At 43.2% G+C, this 13366-nt stretch overlaps 1 protein-coding gene across 2 annotated transcripts; it reads right to left on the bottom strand.

Annotated features, from left to right (window-relative positions):
* Positions 1–230: 230 nt before the first annotated feature.
* Positions 231–13361, bottom strand: RSL1D1 (ribosomal L1 domain containing 1). 2 transcript variants are annotated; one of them, XM_004325167.4, is made up of 9 exons: positions 13205–13361; positions 12234–12373; positions 10310–10448; positions 9089–9237; positions 8900–9001; positions 7521–7614; positions 7310–7435; positions 4604–4876; positions 231–2467 (listed from the first exon to the last, which is right to left on the bottom strand). In XM_004325167.4, the coding sequence occupies exons 1-9, from the start codon at positions 13301–13303 to the stop codon at positions 2141–2143; spliced, it is 1449 nt and encodes a 482-aa protein (XP_004325215.3). In that variant the 5' UTR covers positions 13304–13361; the 3' UTR covers positions 231–2140. The 2 variants fall into 2 exon arrangements, with proteins under 2 accessions (XP_004325215.3, XP_033695018.1); XM_033839127.2 differs by lacking the exon at positions 13205–13361 and adding an exon at positions 12852–13164.
* Between the last annotated feature and the right edge of the window lie 5 nt (positions 13362–13366).

The following is a 13366-nucleotide window of genomic DNA, read 5'->3' as shown; positions in this document are numbered from 1 at the left end:
GCACTGCGACTACTAACACACTAATTGCAGGCAAGGAAAACATAGCAAATTTAAGAGATAAAAATGCACGTAGTGCAGAACCTTCAAATATTTAATTAAATGACAAAAGACTTCTTTGCTAATTAAACCCTAAACATCCATGAACTGAATGAAGTACATAAAGTGTTTTTGGTCTGGTGACAAGACAAAATGACTTAGCAATTTCTTTGCATTCAAATATTTCTCAAGACCATGAATAAAATGTAACCTTTATTAAACACTTGGACAGTCTTAAATACATTCAAGGCATTTAAAATATTAAAATTTCCATGCTTATTACAGTTCCTAAAAAACAAATTAACTAAGATTCAATTACTTCTTCAGAACAAAAACATGGCAAATTTCTCCCACCAGATCTGGTTTTGTCCATTAAATCTCTACGGCATGGAGGATGAATCCAGAAAACCCACTGTTGATTTCCACTGAAACATAAGCCACATACTCGACCTCTTATCCGACAAAACAATGTAATTTACTGCACAGATTTCCAGTACTCCTCTTGGCCCCTGGATAGGCCATTATTGGCTCCCAGCCCTCGCAGCCATGAGGTAAGGTGCCTCCCAAACTTAAGCCTTGGAAATCTAGCACCATGATGTGAACATTTTCATTACAATTCAGAATTATCTCTAACTCAACTGTGGCCTTCAATTGTCAAAAAACTATCATCCTGCTCAAGAAACTTAAGTAAATCTGCTCTTTTCAACATAGAGAGCTATGAGAATTTCTACAGAGGGAAACTAGACGCACAGTGGAACAGGAAGGTAAACATCTGCTTCGTATTCAACAGGGACTAAGCTACAGGCCAAAGAACCACTGGGTGTTGCAAAATCTTCAGCTGGCTAGAGGATGGGATTAAAAAAACATACAGCTAACCCCAGAAAACTGTCATGGAGAGCACAGACTATATGATTAGGTAGGTAAGTTTGCCCTAAGCAAAGCAGTAGACTTAAATCTTCATCTTTGAATAAGTTAAGTTTCTATGGTAAACAAATCAATTACACTAAAACCCTACATTAAATGTAGTATACTCACTTTTACAGGCCTAAAAGGACAGTAGAATGAAAAACAAATTATTTTGTATTTCAGAGGTTTTCATGATTTAAAAAGCTGTCTCAACTCCTTGACTTGCTGGAGAACCATCTGAAGCTTTGATTCCTTTAGTCGTTATGTTCATGAACCCTATTACCTTTGAAAGCATGCCTCACTGGCCTTTCCTATACTACACTGACTATGTCACTCACTATTAGAGATGCGTACCCCAATTCAAATGCAGGGAAAGGCCGAGTACCTGAAAAGTCACGTACTGCCTCAGGATATATTTGACAATGACCCGAAGTTTAAGAGTCTACTCTCCCAAGCTTCCTACCCTAGAGCTGTCACATAAAAATAGGTCTGTTTAGGGTGAGGAGGAATCTGGAGGAAGATGGAAAGGCTTATGGAAGACAAATATTTTCTTGCCTCCAGCGTTCAGGATTCGATCCAGTGCCTCTGTGAATGACTGCATGTTAATCTCCCCCAACAAATGTATGCTAACTCAGTGATCTGCAACCTTGGCTCATCACCATCTGGGTCCTGGAATCCATTATTTTAATTTCGATTCCAAGGCCTTTTCTAAGACCCATCTCAGCATGAGGGCCACGGCTGACTTGCACGCAGTGAGCCCATCAGTGGCCTGCAAACAAGCTTTGGATGTGTCTGCACAGATTACTGTGATGGAGCTGTCATGTGAACAAATGGCTTAAAGCAGATGAGGAAAAGGGTCACATCATAGGCATTCAAGTGAAACCAACAAGACATGGGATGCCAATTTTATACTGAGAAACAAATGTTTACTTTAATAATAAAAAAACACAACCACAGAGAAGCACTGTATTTTCCCTCTACTGCATTAGCAAATACAAAGAGCAATGAAATAAATGGATTTACTTCAAACTACTGGTTCTTACACCCATGAACATGTATGAGAATTACTTGTGGAGGTTTTAAAAACTATTTAAGTCTAGGCCTCACTCAGCGGTTCCAACAGGGGTCAGGACCCAGGTATTTTTTACAGGCTCTTTAGATAGCTCTGATGAGTAGCCTGCTGGTTGAGTCTCTGATTTTAGGTTGACTGGGGTACTTTGGGATTTTTGGGCCACTGTTTGGGGGTACGGGGAGCTTTTTTCGCAGATTTACTAGCAGTAGTGAAGAACTTGGCCTCTGGCTTTTTAGGAGTCTGTCTTGGGTCTTTTTTCCCCAGCGAAGAGGTTCTTTCTTTCTCCAACTCTTCTTTGATTCTTGCCTTCTTCCCTGGGCCTTTACCTGGGGTCTTGGACTCCAGAGCTGTTGGGGTCTCCAAAGCTGGGGAGGCCTTTCTCTTCTTCCCATGAGGTGTGTTGGGACCAGGACTCTTCTTTGGAGACTTCTTTCCTGCAGCACCTTTTTGTGTCTAAGAAAAAGAAAAAAGTGGGTGTGGTGTGGGACAGACAACTGATGATGTAACTCTAAGAGTCACTGTTTTTAAAATTTAGGGAACCCCTAAGAGGGAAACTGCAGCACGATGAATGAGGAATGGCTTTTTCCTCCTGCCTCAAAATCATTTTGAAAGGCAGCTGTACTCCACTATTAATGACTGTAAAAAGGACCCTGGCACCTCCCTGGTCTAACCATCTTTCCTTATGGCTGCGGCTAAGGACTCCTAGAAGCACTGGGAGCACAGTGGGAAGACCTGTGACCTAAATACTGACTCTTCTTCACCTCCAGTTGTAAATTCCTCGCATGTGGGTTACGGCAGGGGGTTCCGTAACAGTGTGTGTGAAAACCAACTGGGGTGCCCGTTAGCAAAAGGGAGGACCGTGTTCCAGACTGGAAATCCTGGATTTTCCAAGCACCCCAGATGATGTGGCTGATGATCCAAGGACAACATTCCAGCAATGGACTCTGTCCCACACAGAAGGAGGTTATATAGACAAAACAACCAACAAAACTTTGTTTTTGAGTTAACATAAAACAGATGGAAAATTTGAAAAACATTGAAAATATAAAAAACAAAACTCTCTAATAACTTTACCACACAATATTAATATTATTCACTACCTTTTCCCCATGAGTATGTATTTAAAAGCCAAGTATTATGCTCTTTCCCCAACTATCTCATTAGTATTTCCTAAGCACTATAAACTCGTACTAAACGTTATCTTGAATAACTTTATAAAAACTACTGCAAGGGTACATAGCATTTTCTCACTTTTGCTTCTACAGTGAACAATGCTGAAACTTTCATATCTTTCCCCTCGTCAAATTCCCTAGATGGGTTCAAAGGGCATATACACTTCCACACTCTTTTTTAGGCCTCGCCTCGTCGCTTGTGGTATCTTAGTTCCCTGACCAGGGATCGAACCCCGGCCCCTGGCAGTGAAAGCGCTGAGTCCTAACCACTGGACTGCCAGGGAACACCCAACACTTCTACACTCTCGATGCGTATCACCCACTCAGGAAGCTATGCTTTCCACTCTTTAATTTCCAACACATTACCTGCCAGTCCCATTATAACAAATATAGCTTACTTTTTCTGGAAACAATTATACTGCCTACAGTTAATATATTGATCAACATTAATTTCAAATATTTTTTAAAAAAACCTCACTAGCAGCTTGGGGACACTGTAAAAGGAATATTTCACTAGCAGAGGAAAATTATAACTCCGTTGAAGATGTTAAGGAGTACTGTGAGGAAAAAATACCTAATAGGTAAAGTGCAGTAACAGCCCTGGGTTGACTCTAATGGGCTGTGCCGAGGGGCCATGTGTCTCATGCGCACATGGTGAGGGCAGCCCTCTACTCTCTTAGGGACCCATTTCTCTCCTTATTTTCAAGAGGTCTCCCCCCAATATTTGGATAGATACTATGAGTATGAGCAAAAACATTATCAAAATGGGAATTCCCTGGCTGTCCAGTGGTTAGGACTCAGCGCTTTCACTGCCATGGGAACGCGGTCGATCCCTGGTTGGGGAACTAAGATCCCGCAAGCCTCGTGGTGCGGCCAAACAAAACAAAAACAAAAACACATTATCAAAGCACCCCAAAACAAAAAAACTCAGTTCCTTTAAATCACCTCCTCTGAAACCCATGAAGTCAGATTTCTGTAAGAACCATGCAGGGTGGGGTGTTTGAAAGGTTTCAGAGGCAGACTCCAGCACCCAAGTTTCCCTTGGCAAATTTTCTGAAACTAATTATGCGGTGACTGAGGACTCACCTTCAGAAACTGAACCTGCTTTTCAAAACCACAGGCAATGTTTTTTAGAATTATTAATATGGCCGAGTCTCCCTTGATTCCAAGGTACACAAAAGGCTGTGCTGACTACACATCGCTTCACTATTTAGGAGGGGGACAGAGTCAGTCGGGGTTCTTGGGATTTACCCTAGTATTTTTCATCCATGACTTCACATCTGTTCTCTGGCAGAACAGATTTTTATAAACGATGCCTCCCAGCTGCGTAGCACTTCCCGTCCCTCACCAAGTGCCTGCCTGGCACACGGAGCCCTGGAATCCGTCCATGATGGATATTAAATATTAATGAAAATACCTCTATGCTTCTTGCAGCTGGAGTTTCCTTCACTGGTACCAGCAGTGGGATTTCATCTTCAGACTTGTCTTGAGCTTTAGCGAGGGTGCTCACCCCACCGGTCTCCTTCTGGGGTCCAGGGTCCTGGGCTGGAGCACCACCAGTTTTGGGGGCCGGTGCATCTGTAGTCGGGGCTGGTGCAGCCTTTCCAGCCTGTTTCATAAGCTTCTTGTTTCCTTTCTTTTCCTGCTGTCTTTTAAGACGTTCTTTCTTCTTTTGGCTTTTCTTTGATACCTACCAAAAAAAAAAAAAAAAAAAAAAAGCATAATTTTAATGGGGGACTCTTCTGTTGGTAAATAAATGGCACAGACTTAGCACGCGCAGTCAGGTCATCCATAAGATCCCTGAAAGGGCCTTGACCTGTACAAGATCCAAGCACATGAGTCCCATCGCCAGCACTTGAACCCCAACTCTGCTTTGCCTCAGAGTCCCAGCCAAAGATGCATTTTATGTGGTAAATTATATTCAGAATCTGGGTATCTGAAGTGTGCAGTCACCAGCTGTGTGGAAGTCAACCTCATTTACAGGCGAGTTACAAATAATCCAGAATTGTATAGTATGTGATGTGTTGAACTTCCATATATGCAGGTTCCACATCTGCAGATTCAACCAATACTTTTGATGTGAATCAAAAGTATTCACGGGGGCTTCCCTGGTGGTGCAGTGGTTGAGAGTCCGCCTGCCAATGCAGGGGACACGGGTTTGTGCCCCGGTCCGGGAAGATCCCACATGCTGTGGAGCAGCTAGGCCCGTGAGCCATGGCCGCTGAGCCTGCACATCTGGAGCCTGTGCTCCGCAACGGGAGAGGCCACTACAGTGAGAGGCCCGCGTACCACAAAAAAAAAAAAAAAAAATTCAAGGGAAAAAAAAAAATTCCAAAAAGTTCCAAAAAGCGAAACTTAAATTTGCTGCACTCTGACAACTATTTACATAGCACTCACATTGTATCAGTCATAAGTAATCTAAAGATGATTTAAAGGGCGTCCAGTGATTAATACTCCGTGCTCCTGGGACTGCTGGGGGCCCGGGTTTGATCCCTGGTTGGGGAACTAGATCCCGGATGCTGCAACTAAAGATCCCGCATGAGGCAGCGGAGATCCTGCGTGCCGCAATTAAGACCCGGCACAGCTAGATAGCTAGCTGGCTAAATACACAGATAGATAAATAAATATTAAGAAAAAAAAAGATTATTTAAAGGATGCCAGAGGATGTGGTGTAGTTTATGTGCAAATACTATGCTGCCTTATATAAGGGACTTTAGCACCCACAAATTTTGGCATCCTTGCGGGGGATCCTGGAACTAATCCCCCCATGTATGAGATGGGTGACTGTACATCTCCGTGAAGCTGCTACAAAAACAAAAAACCCTGATATTTTTTTCCTGCCTGAGTTTGTGGTTGAGAGTTAACACAGTAGCAAGTTTACATAGCTAGAGGTCCATTATCCTTACCACAGAGTACTGTTAGATAACATCTATAACTGTGACAAAATTCCATTTTAACCAGCAATTCCAACATTGTCACCAAGCCCTCAACTGAATCTGACAAACAGCAAAAAATTCAGACTTCTTGTTTCCAGTAACAGCAGTTTATGTTATTTTGGATTATGAAAACAAGTAAAAAGTAGGGTAAAATATTAACAACTTTTTTCATAAAAGCACTGATGAGCTGATTACACTGTAAGAAATGTTTGCCCCGAGAGTATTTGCTGATCCCTAACTTTTAACAGCTGTTATGACTGGGCACAGGAGGGCAGGGGTGTGAAGTGGAGAAATCAAATCCTAATGTCCATACCAGGCAGGGATTCTAAGTAAAAACCTCATTACAATAAGCTCGGACCCCAATGAGTCGGACCCTCAGGATAGAGATGAACAGGGGGCAGAGTCGTGAGGATTTGTCACTGTGGGTGGATTTGAATCATTCAGGGAACCTCGAGCCTTGAGTGTGCTTCTAGGTGGTTCTGGGTTGAGAGTGCCCCAAGGTGGCTGGCTGCCATAAGTCTAAATCCTCTCGGGAAAGATCTTCATCCCACCCCTCAGGTTACTTCTACAAATAATTTTCCAAATGGACTATCCATGATACAGTCCACAATAACTAAGTACACAGGAACCAGCAGGTAGAGACAACCCGCTACATCACCAAGATGGCTAATGGTCTGAATTATCAGACAATAAAACAACTATGCTTAATGGGTTCTAAGAATTAAGACAAACTGGAAGACTATTTAGATAACAGAAAACCAAAAAAAGGTAACGATAATTTGAAAAAGAACAAAACACAGAACTTCTAGAAGACAAAAAATTAAAAGACTGAGTCTAAAAACTCATTGGACACATCGATGAACATGGCTGGAGAAGGACCAAATGAACTAGGAGATTGGTCCAGCCAATAGCAAAAAGTTCCACTTTCTCTCATGCGGCTTTCTGCAATATTACCAGCAGCACTGAAAACCTACAAACCAAAACCAAGAGGTATGCCAGCCTCATACGATCTTGAATTTCGCCCATAAATAACCATGTATGAATACTGAATAGACTCGATTTCGGTTTTCCCCTTCCTCTCAGCTCCTCCTGACACTGCACAGGCCCCTTCTGAGCCTTTGTTCTCTCTTCCTGGGCTGCGCTTACAGCCTTGATTACACCTGCCTGGGATGTGAACTTCTACTAACCTTTTTCTTCTGACTTTGTGTGCGTAGTCCCCTGGCTTCACCACGACTGCTGACAAATGAAGAAAAGACAGGCAAGGAAACCGATCTCTCAGTCTTCACGTACAAGAGCTTCACGCTCTCCCACTTCTGAAACAGAGAGAAGAGTAACATCATTTGTAGGTGTTTTGTTCCTTTAAACGAACGGCCAGTGGAAGCACCTGCGAGACCGTACCTCCGGCAGTTTCTGTGAAAGCCTTCTTGTGACAGCAACAACGTTTTCCACGATGTGCTGAACTTGCATCCCAGTGTGACCAATGCGGATGGTACTGAAATTTAATAAAGCATTAGACACAGAGAGCTGAAAAAATAACTTGGTTTTCAAAATAAAGCATAAGCAGGTATGTGAGAAATACACAATCCTAAAAAAATTTTTTTTAATGTAAAATCATTGAAATCTTTAGGTTCTCAATTTATTTTAAAGGAAGCTGATCATCCTTCATGTTCTAGAAGTGCCCTCGTCCTGAAGTATGCCCTACCATCAAGAGGCGACTGAGGAGCCGGCACCTAACCATGTGAGGCTGGGAGGGGCAGCGGGGGGGGCCAAAGGGAATTCCACCTTCATTCTGGAAAACACAGGTCACTGAGTCAGCCCTCAAGCTTTCCTGAGGGCAATTACCCCCTGCAGCGGCTGTTCTGAAAAGGACCACCCCCAGGAGGACTGCTTGCTACCTTTATAGCTCCACTGACCTGACACAGCGGCCACCTCTAAAATGAACAGTTGCTCGTGTAATAGCATCTTCTGGCCAAGAGCAAAACCATCCCCTCAGCTGAAGCAGAGGGCAGCCGCAAGCCAACGGGGAAGCCCAGAAATGCCCATTGCTCAGCCACTGGGTCCGCTGGTCCTGGCAGCCCCCACTCTCCCCACCATGGGAGCTAAAAGGCAGGCTGGCTGTCGGCAGGATGAGTGCAGAATGAGGATGAGACAGGCTGATGCTCCTACCTCCCCCCAGACAAAGACGGGGCTCTGCCCATTCTGTGCGCCCACTGTCACTGACCTGCACGTACACCCTGAACCAGGCTTATTCTCCTGTTTTCCTAAACATCTAAAGGTGCCCTGTACAGAGACTTCCCTGGTGGTCCAGTGGTTAAGACTCCATGCTCACAATGCAGGGGGTGCGGGTTCAATCCCTGGTTGGGGACCTAAGATCCCACACGCTGCATGGCACATCCAAAAAATTAAAAAAAAAAAAAAAAAGGGTGCCCATCCAGTACAGTAAAAATCAGCAGACGTGCCTTTTAAAATTTAAGTTAGTTAAAATCAGGTAAAGTTAGAAGTTCAGATCCTCAGCTGTGGAAGCCATGTTTCAAGTGCTCAGCAGCCATCTGTGGCTCATTCTTCTGCATGAGACTACACAGCTATAGACCATCTCCACCACTTTGGAAAGTTCTAGGGGGCAGCACTGTTCTAGAGAATTGAATACTTCTAAAGAATGAATTTTAGTTTTAACAGAAGAGTCTGGTTTCATTAATACTATCTTATTTTAAAAAGTTTATAAAATCATTATTAAATATAAAATGAAACAGAGGCACACCTTAACGCCTTTTACCTACCTGCAAGAACCACTTTTAGAGATGTTTAAGACAGTTCCCCCTACACAGTCACTGATCTCTCTGGATAAATTCTTGGCCTGAAGGTTTACAGGTACTGGAACTCTAAAACAATACAAAGGCGTTTACAGCAGCACATACACACCCATAAATTTCACGCTACTAAAGTCCAGTCATTGCTGAGAAACTTACTTCTTTCTGTTGTAGAAATGTCTCCCGAGGTGTGAGGGTAAGAGCCGCCTGATTCTGGCGTCCGTGATGAAGAAGTCGAAACTACCCAAGAGGCGGAGCTTAGCTTCATAGGCTTTATATTCCTTTTTTAAAGTTCGGAGGGGGATAATCTAGAAAATGTAAAAACATGAATCTATATACAAAACAGAAACAGACTCACAGACACAGAAAACAAACTTATGGTTACCAAAGGGAGGGCAGGGACAAATTAGGAGTTTGGGATCAACAGATACAAACTGCTATACATAAAATAGATAAGCAACATGGATTTACTGTATAGCACAGGAAACTATACCCAATATCTTATAATAACCTATAATATAATCTGCAAAATAAACAAACAAAAAACCCTGAATCACTATGCTGTACACCTGAAGCTAACAATATTGTAGACCAACTATACTTCGATAAAAAAGAGAGAGAGAGGAAAAAAAAGGTATAAAAACAAAAAATTAAGAACCTGAACAACAAGAAGAAGAAATACTGGGGCAATTTGTATTTGGATTTTAAAATGCCCTGGGGTCACAGTTTAGTGAACATGTGAGTATCTAAAACAGCACAGGCACAGGGGCAAATGAGTCGGGACCTCAGCTAAAGAAACCGAACCAATGACTACAAAACGGGGGAGGGGTGCCAAGTCAGAGGCAAACCCAGGATGCTCTGGAAGGAGAGAGAAGTGACACAATGGAGCAGCGTTCTATAAAATCTTCAAGATATAATCATTACTGATGCACGTGTTGAGCTTTTAGGTCAACATACCTCAACAGCCCATCTGTCACAGGGAAGAGGGAATATGCCCTACCTAAAGCCAATGAGAATTAAATTAAAAAGAGAAAATTAAGTTAAAAATTAAATTCCTAGGAGAGAAACATGTACCAGGAATGTCACTTTAATTGAATCCAATCTTTTAGTTGTCTTGAAAATATTAACCTGCTCCCTACCTGAGAAATGTGCTTTTTTCCCATAACATATTTTATTGAACACAACAGATCTAAAATACCATGTTTAACTGTAATTTACAGAAATTATTTTATATTCTTTTTCCATGTTAAGTCCTTAAGATCCAGTATTTGTGTTACATCTTAATTCTGACTAGCCACGTATCAAGTGCTTAATGCCATGTGTGGCTAGGTGCTACCATGATGGACAGCTTAGCATTGGTCAGTTACAGCTATTCATTACCTGAGAAATGATTTTAACTCCATGCTTGTTCAAAAGCTTCTTATAAAAACGTTCTGTCTGTTCGGGAGTTAAATTAGGTTCATCTTTGGTAAATAAACAGATATCTGCTAAATCTGATCGAATACCATGAGGCAAGGACCTGCAAAATACATGAGAACGAACCAAGGAATAAAGCATTATAACTGATAACATGTATGTTTATATGCCACAGAATACACAATAAATTCACTGTCATCTCAATAAACTTCATTCATGCTTTTAAAGCAAATACACTACTGAGAACATTTAAAAATATATCTAGGGCTTCCCTGGTGGTGCAGTGGTTGAGAGTCCACCTGCCGATGCAGGGGACACGGGTTTGTGCCCTGGTCCGGGAAGATCCCACATGCCGCGGAGCGGCTGGGCCCGTAAGCCATGGCCGCTGAGCCTGCGCGTCTGGAGCCTGTGCTCCACAACGGGAGAGGCCACAACAGTGAGAGGCCTGCGTACCGCAAAATAAATAAATAAATAATCTAGTTTTCAGTGGTACAGAGGAGAGATTTAACATTCAAATACTAAATCACCACAAATATCTGCAGGCCAAAACATCAACTAATATTTGGGATACAATTAAGACTTAAAATATAATCAAAGATACTCAAAGTAGTGCACATGTAATTATTATTATTTTACGTGTTGCTATATAAGCATACGTACTACCATGTGCTAGAATAATCTAGTTTCATCAGGACAGTTCTGATTCAGAACTCTACCTTGCAGAAACCCCTGGGCTCCATAAACATAACTCTCAAGACCAGAAACAGAAAACGGAGCAAACCTACAGGGACCAGCAAACATGAATTATGTTGAGTCTCAAAAAGGTTTAGCTCACTTTCTAGGCCTACATGTTCTGAGGAAACATTTCCTCAGTTTAAAAAGAGAGCAATCCGCAGTAGCAGGACTTGGCAAACGAGATGGCAAGTGGCAGAAATCACCAAGAGGTGAGCAGTTGGAAAAACACCGCGGAGAAAGTAAGGGCTTTCCAGAAGCAAAAACCCGCCTGGGCAGAGGTATGGAATAAAGAACGCACCCAGATACATAAAGCAATAACTAAGGCAATCTGGCTGGTGCGGTTTGTGAGAATGAGTTAAGAGAGAGTCTGAGGGTCAAAAGGGTCTTTCCAATTTGTAGTCATTCTTAACCCCTATCACCCACCTTTATGGGGAAAAGAAAAAGAAGTTATCCCACACACTGCTTTCTATAGCACAGCTGGCTTTTTAACACCCAAGAAATGAGAGACTCCACAGAGAGGCAGGGTTACCAGACAGAATATAGGACATCCAGTTAAATCTGAACCATTTTTTAAGTATAATTATGTCCCCAACATTACATGGGACCTACTTATCTAAAAAATTGCTTGTATTTTTATTTGCTAAATCTGGCAACTCTGCAGAGAGGGCATCTCTCACCTATGAGTCCTAGCAATAAGAATGTGCTATCACCATGGGTTTTTTTCTCTTAGGAAATCACGGCCAAATTTTTAATTGTCTGTATAAAGGAGTGAGTTCAGGACCTCAGGGATTTTAGCTTGCAACTAGCTTGACGTGGAAAGATAACAGATCCTATGAAAATATGAAAGCTGTTGCATTTATTCTAACCTCTGTCCTCTCAAAAACCAGGTTTTCAGATTCAATAGAACAGCTTAGGTCAAACTGTCCACCAAACATCCAGAAAACTGGTGACATTTCTAGAAAACTTAAGCACATCTGAAATCCTAGAAAACTTAAGAATGTCTGAAGACCTATGTTTTTGGGGGGCACAATTATTTCAACTCAAGATATCCTGAGTTTGCAAAGTTTCCACCAGAAACTAAGCTGCCGTTTGTTAAAGTTCCACGGAATGGCCAAGCCGATAAAAAGAGCAAAGGTAGAAAATCAGAACTTACAATCTGACCCTCAGTTCTTTACTTGGAATTTTCCATAATACCACCATTAAAAAGAAATTTTCATTCTCATTCAAAAGCAATCCATTTGCGTTTTTCCTGGATCTGGAATGTGCCAACAGAGCTTCTACTGCCTTTTTAATCTGCAAGGTGGAGATACACAAATAAATTACATCTCAATCGAATTTAAAACTTGCCCCCGCCCCAGAATTTGTCCCTGATAAATTTCTATTTTAGCAGGTAACCTCCACAACCGTATCCATTAGGATCCTGCAATTTGTAATCAGAGGAATGTAGCCACCTAAGTATCCGCTAATAGCATCGTCTACAGAAACGAGCCTCTTCTAAATATAACATCGAGACAGAGAGAACGTGCTTCCCCTGCCCTGGATGATGAAGGCAGTAATACCAATAAAAGCGCAATACACCTGCATCTAGTATTTCCTGAGCGCTTATTATGTGCCAGGCCCCCTGGGTACCGCGCTTTAGGTGCATCACCTCCTCTCAGAGACCATTTTAAATGCGAAGTTACTGAGGCTGGTAAAAATCAAGCGACTTGGCCAAAGTCAAAGGCAGGGAAGCACAGCCAGGTGGACCTCACCCCAGGATCCCAAGTTATACCTGCAATCCAACTCAAGATAAGAGACTTCCCTGGTGGTCCAGTGGTTAGGACTCCGCGCTTCCACCGCAGGGGACACAGGTTCGATCCCTGGTCGGGGAACTAGAATCCCGCAGGCCGCGCGGAGCAGCCAAAACAAAAAAATCCAACTCAAGAGAGCCAGGCCGCAGGGCTGGAGGAGGCGGGCGTCTACCCGCGAGTACAAAGCAGCGGGCGAGCCGAGGGCACCGCGAACGAGCGACCCTCCCAAAGCTCCGGAGGCGCCCACACCGGCCCGGAGCCCGCATTCCGCACCCGCGCCGCCCAAGGCCACGGCCATCCCGCTTCCGAACGCCCCTCCCCAGAGGCCACTCACCTGCTCTTCGTCCAGCTGCTCCAGGCCGGCCGGGGTCGCTGGAGTCGAAGCTGAAGTTGCGGTTGAGGTTGACGGTGGGGTAGAAGCCGAGGCCTCCATTTCGCGTTCACCTCGTGGAGACGCGCATCCGGATCCCAGGAGCTGGTTCCTGAGGCGCACGCG

Source organism: Tursiops truncatus, chromosome 15 (assembly GCF_011762595.2).
Source record: "Tursiops truncatus isolate mTurTru1 chromosome 15, mTurTru1.mat.Y, whole genome shotgun sequence".
Lineage (NCBI taxonomy): Eukaryota > Metazoa > Chordata > Mammalia > Artiodactyla > Delphinidae > Tursiops > Tursiops truncatus.
This window is presented reverse-complemented; position numbering and strand designations above follow the sequence as displayed.

Coding starts and splice junctions, on each gene's coding strand:
- RSL1D1 (XM_004325167.4), bottom strand. CDS start 13,303: ATGGAGGCCTCGGCTTCTACCCCACCGTCAACCTCAACCGCAACTTCA. Junction 7,615..8,899: donor TCTAAAAGTGGTTCTTGCAG/GTAGGTAAAAGG, acceptor ATTAAATTTCAG/TACCATCCGCATTGGTCACA. Junction 2,468..4,603: donor CAGCTGCAAGAAGCATAGAG/GTATTTTCATTA, acceptor TCTTTTTCTTAG/ACACAAAAAGGTGCTGCAGG.